This window comes from Augochlora pura, unplaced genomic scaffold (genome assembly GCF_028453695.1).
Source record: "Augochlora pura isolate Apur16 unplaced genomic scaffold, APUR_v2.2.1 APUR_unplaced_1826, whole genome shotgun sequence".
Taxonomy (NCBI): Eukaryota; Metazoa; Arthropoda; class Insecta; order Hymenoptera; family Halictidae; genus Augochlora; species Augochlora pura.
In genome coordinates, this window is record NW_027581913.1 from 1 (window position 1) to 3,657 (window position 3,657).

General features: G+C 34.6%; 1 protein-coding gene across 1 annotated transcript; it reads left to right on the forward strand.

Moving 5' to 3' along the window:
* The first annotated feature begins 1,305 nt into the window (after positions 1-1,305).
* Positions 1,306-3,064, forward strand: LOC144477542 (trypsin-1). The gene is made up of 4 exons (XM_078195269.1): positions 1,306-1,397; positions 1,647-1,729; positions 2,086-2,365; positions 2,780-3,064. Exons 1-4 carry the CDS (start codon positions 1,320-1,322, stop codon positions 3,062-3,064), a joined length of 726 nt encoding a protein of 241 aa, XP_078051395.1. The 5' UTR covers positions 1,306-1,319.
* The last annotated feature ends 593 nt before the right edge of the window (positions 3,065-3,657 follow it).

Genomic DNA, 3,657 nt, shown 5'->3' on the forward strand with positions numbered 1-3,657 from the left:
TTTCCGTAAAATATAAATAAATTCTGTACGGGTTCGCCGAGTGTTTTTTCGTCGGAGATCAATTCCGGTGTATCTTCTTTACAGCGGCTTTGGGAAGGGCGGAAGCATCGATGGACGATTTCATTGAATCCATGAATCGCGTTAGCAGAGTTCGTAGCACAAACGACACGAGCATGCTCGCTGGTTTAACGAACAATCTTCTGTTAGTTACAATGTTCGCGGAAACGCTCGGCTTTGTTTCCACTTTGTACTGTTTCGAGCACGGAATGAAAAACGAAACCCTGGCCCCGGCACATTTTGAGGACGACAACCGGCTTACGCGCTGACCGCCGTCTACCCTTTAGTTTCGCCCAGGATTATTCGATTCCGATCCCCCGAAAGGATTATGCGCCCTTTGTACCTAACGAAAATCTGGCTATAGTTGCACAATTCGCCTGTATAAACTGTGAGAAAATAAACAATATTTGATTCATCGTATTCGTTTCCTAGCTCTCCTTTGTGTACCTTGACAAACTATTGTATTTAATGTATTATTATTGTTAATAAGTATTGGCGGTAATGGATATAAACGATACAAGTTAAATATAAAAGGATAAATAATTTTATTATTAAAAATATTTATTATAAGCTATTGTCTTCAACGTATTATTATTATTATTATTATTATTACATATTGGTGATAATAGATATAAACGACACAATTTAAACATAAAAGGATAAATAATTTTATTATTAAAGATATTTGTTATAAGCTATTTACGTGCGGGAATAAATGAAAATATATTTCGATGCGTTTCAAAGCAATTTTACTGAATTCTCTTTCTCTCGCAATTCGCGCAAAGTATAAAATAACTTTGATTTTACGCGAATTTCAATTATTCCAGATTGAACATATATTTTTTTAACCCGACTCTTCCTCGTTAACGGAACGAATCTCCTCGCGGTGCAACATTTATGTTTCTTTTTTTTCGCGGGCGTAGCATCGCCGTAAATCAATGGCGTCGCCGCGTTATGCATTTTAAAACACCAAGATCGCGGCAGATAATAATGGCAATAAATTTTGGTAAAATGCATCGCGACGCCGACGTTTATAGCTCCCGAAGATGCAAAGCGCGCTCGGTTTGTCACACAGATTTATTCAACGGGTTCGTGCCGCGGCGGTGAGTATTGCAAAATGCGTGCGGCACCTGCGATCCCGTGCTTCCTGTGTAAGTATAATTTTCGTTGAATGGTCTTTCTAGCTTTCCTTTTATTTATCTTGTAAAAATAATACGACGGGGTTTTTTGGTGATTTTGCAGGTTTCATTGTATTAGCAGGAATGGAATATGTTATGGCGAATGCGAAGGCGAGAATTATCGGTGGCCATGCTGTCGACATAAAGCTCAGGCCGTTCATGGTTGGTATAGTTAGTAAAATTATTATAAATATGTATTTGCTCTTTTAATGATTTCTGGTTTATAATTTCAAATTTTATAATTTCAATAATTTCAAGTTTTATAGTTTCAATAATTTCAAATTTTATAATTTCAATCACGCTAGCGTTATTTTTTACTAGTCGTTATTTCTTACTTTTCCCACGTTTCGTGCATCATTTATACATTTTTATTCCAAACGCAATTGCGAAATATTTTTTTAATAATTCTAGCTCTCTTTATACAACTCTGAGGGATTTATATGCGGCGCCAGCATACTGTCCGACAAATGGGGTATAACCGCTCTGCATTGTTTGTAAGTCTTATAAAATTTAAGCGAATCAATTAATATTTGTATATTAACCCTTTCGCGACCCCTAACCTATAAATCGAACTTTTCTCCCCCGATTCGTAGCCTATAAATCGGTTATCACGTTAACCAATAATGTTGATATTAATTATTAAGATAAATGCGATAGTTCGTACTACTGTAAGCTTCAATATTACTATATAATTGTCTAAATTACTCACGATTGATAAAATAATTTTCTAAATATTACACATCGCTCACGATGAAGAAAATAAATAAAATCGAGATAGAAATGAAAATTTAACGTTAAAGCGAAATTTCTACGACCGGTCGGTAAATTGTTAATTGCATGAATTGTTTAGAACGTCCGAAGACGCCACGAGCTATCACGTGCGAGCTGGATCGAATTTACACTACGCTGGTGGCACGTTGCACAGGTTGACCAGGATACACGCGTACGATAGGACATCGTTTCTCTATTGGTTTTCCAGCATGCTGTATTACGACGTAGCACTTTTCGAGGTATGGCCGTCCTTTCGTTTTTCGAGCAAAGTGAAAGCAGCCCGTTTGCCGAACGAGTTCAGCCAACTGCCTCGGACGCTGTACGTTTGCGGATGGGGGTTCAGCGACTTCCAACAAAATGTTAGTAGACTTTATTAACCCTTTACAATAGAATCCCATTCGCGCTTTGTTAATTAGTATTTATTTGTCCGTAATATTTTTAATAATAGGACCAGAGAATTTTTCATTCTTTTAGTTCCTGAATTTTGATAAAAGAAGAATTTATTTTTATCTCGACGCAGAATAAATTGATAATATTTATTACAAGTCTAACTCGTTATTATAGTACTAAGCTTATATATTTTATATATAATAATAGGACCAGAGAATTTTTATTTCTTTTACCTTCTTATTATCTTCATTTCTCATTGTTATGCAAGTGGTCAACGAATCGCTAATTTGCTCTCAAAGTTAGAAATTGTAATAATTATTTCCTTTATTTCTTGAACGTTAAACTTCGCGTTTCGAATATTGAAGAGGTCCCTTTTTTTCCAGGGAAGAATTAACAATGCCCTAATGGGAGTCCACGTACGGCATATACCGTACGAAGCTTGTGTCAACCAAACAACGGAATACAAAGCACTGGTCGACAAAGAACACCATGCTTGTTACGGTACTCCAGGCAAAGACTCCTGTTTCGGTGACTCCGGTGGCCCTTTGGCTAGTAAAAATACCATTTATGGTGTCGTGTCTTTCGGACGAAATTGTGGCACGGTGCCAGGTGTTTACGAAAGTGTTCTATACTATCGGCAGTGGATTAAACGTGTCACGAATTTATAAAAGATAAGCTGAATTAAGGATTCATTTATTTCGATGGAATTCTTTGCTGACTTTAAGGAATAATAAATTCTTTGTGTCCGTTAACGTATATGTTTCCGATATTATTTAGATTATTTAGATTGTTTAGATTATTTAGATTATTTAGATTATTTAGATTATTTAGATTATTTAGATTATTTAGAACCCAAATGCATTCTTTCTTAAGAGATATTGTCAGGGAGGTATACTAAGCTTTGAAAGAATACTTTTTACATAAATCGTTTTCGTATAGCTTCGAAGAAAATTCATCTCTAAATTCTTTGTATTAATTTTCGAAAATGATTATTTTGTAAATTGTTTCTTTATAGCTTCGAAAATAATTATTCCGTAAATTGCTTTCCTCGCGTCAAAGTATTATTCGTCGTTTAGTATTCTTTTATTATTTAGTGATTCTGTCATTTAGTATTCTTTTATTATTTAGTGATTCTTTCAATTAGTATCCTTTTAATATTTAGTGATTCTTTCATTTGGCATTCCTTTATTATTTAGTGATTCTTTCATTTAGTATTCTTTTATTATTTAGTGATTCTTTCATTTAGTATTCTTTTATTATT

Coding starts and splice junctions, on each gene's coding strand:
- LOC144477542 (XM_078195269.1), top strand. CDS start 1,320: ATGGAATATGTTATGGCGAATGCGAAGGCGAGAATTATCGGTGGCCAT. Junction 1,398..1,646: donor TAAAGCTCAGGCCGTTCATG/GTTGGTATAGTT, acceptor TAATAATTCTAG/CTCTCTTTATACAACTCTGA. Junction 2,366..2,779: donor TCAGCGACTTCCAACAAAAT/GTTAGTAGACTT, acceptor CTTTTTTTCCAG/GGAAGAATTAACAATGCCCT.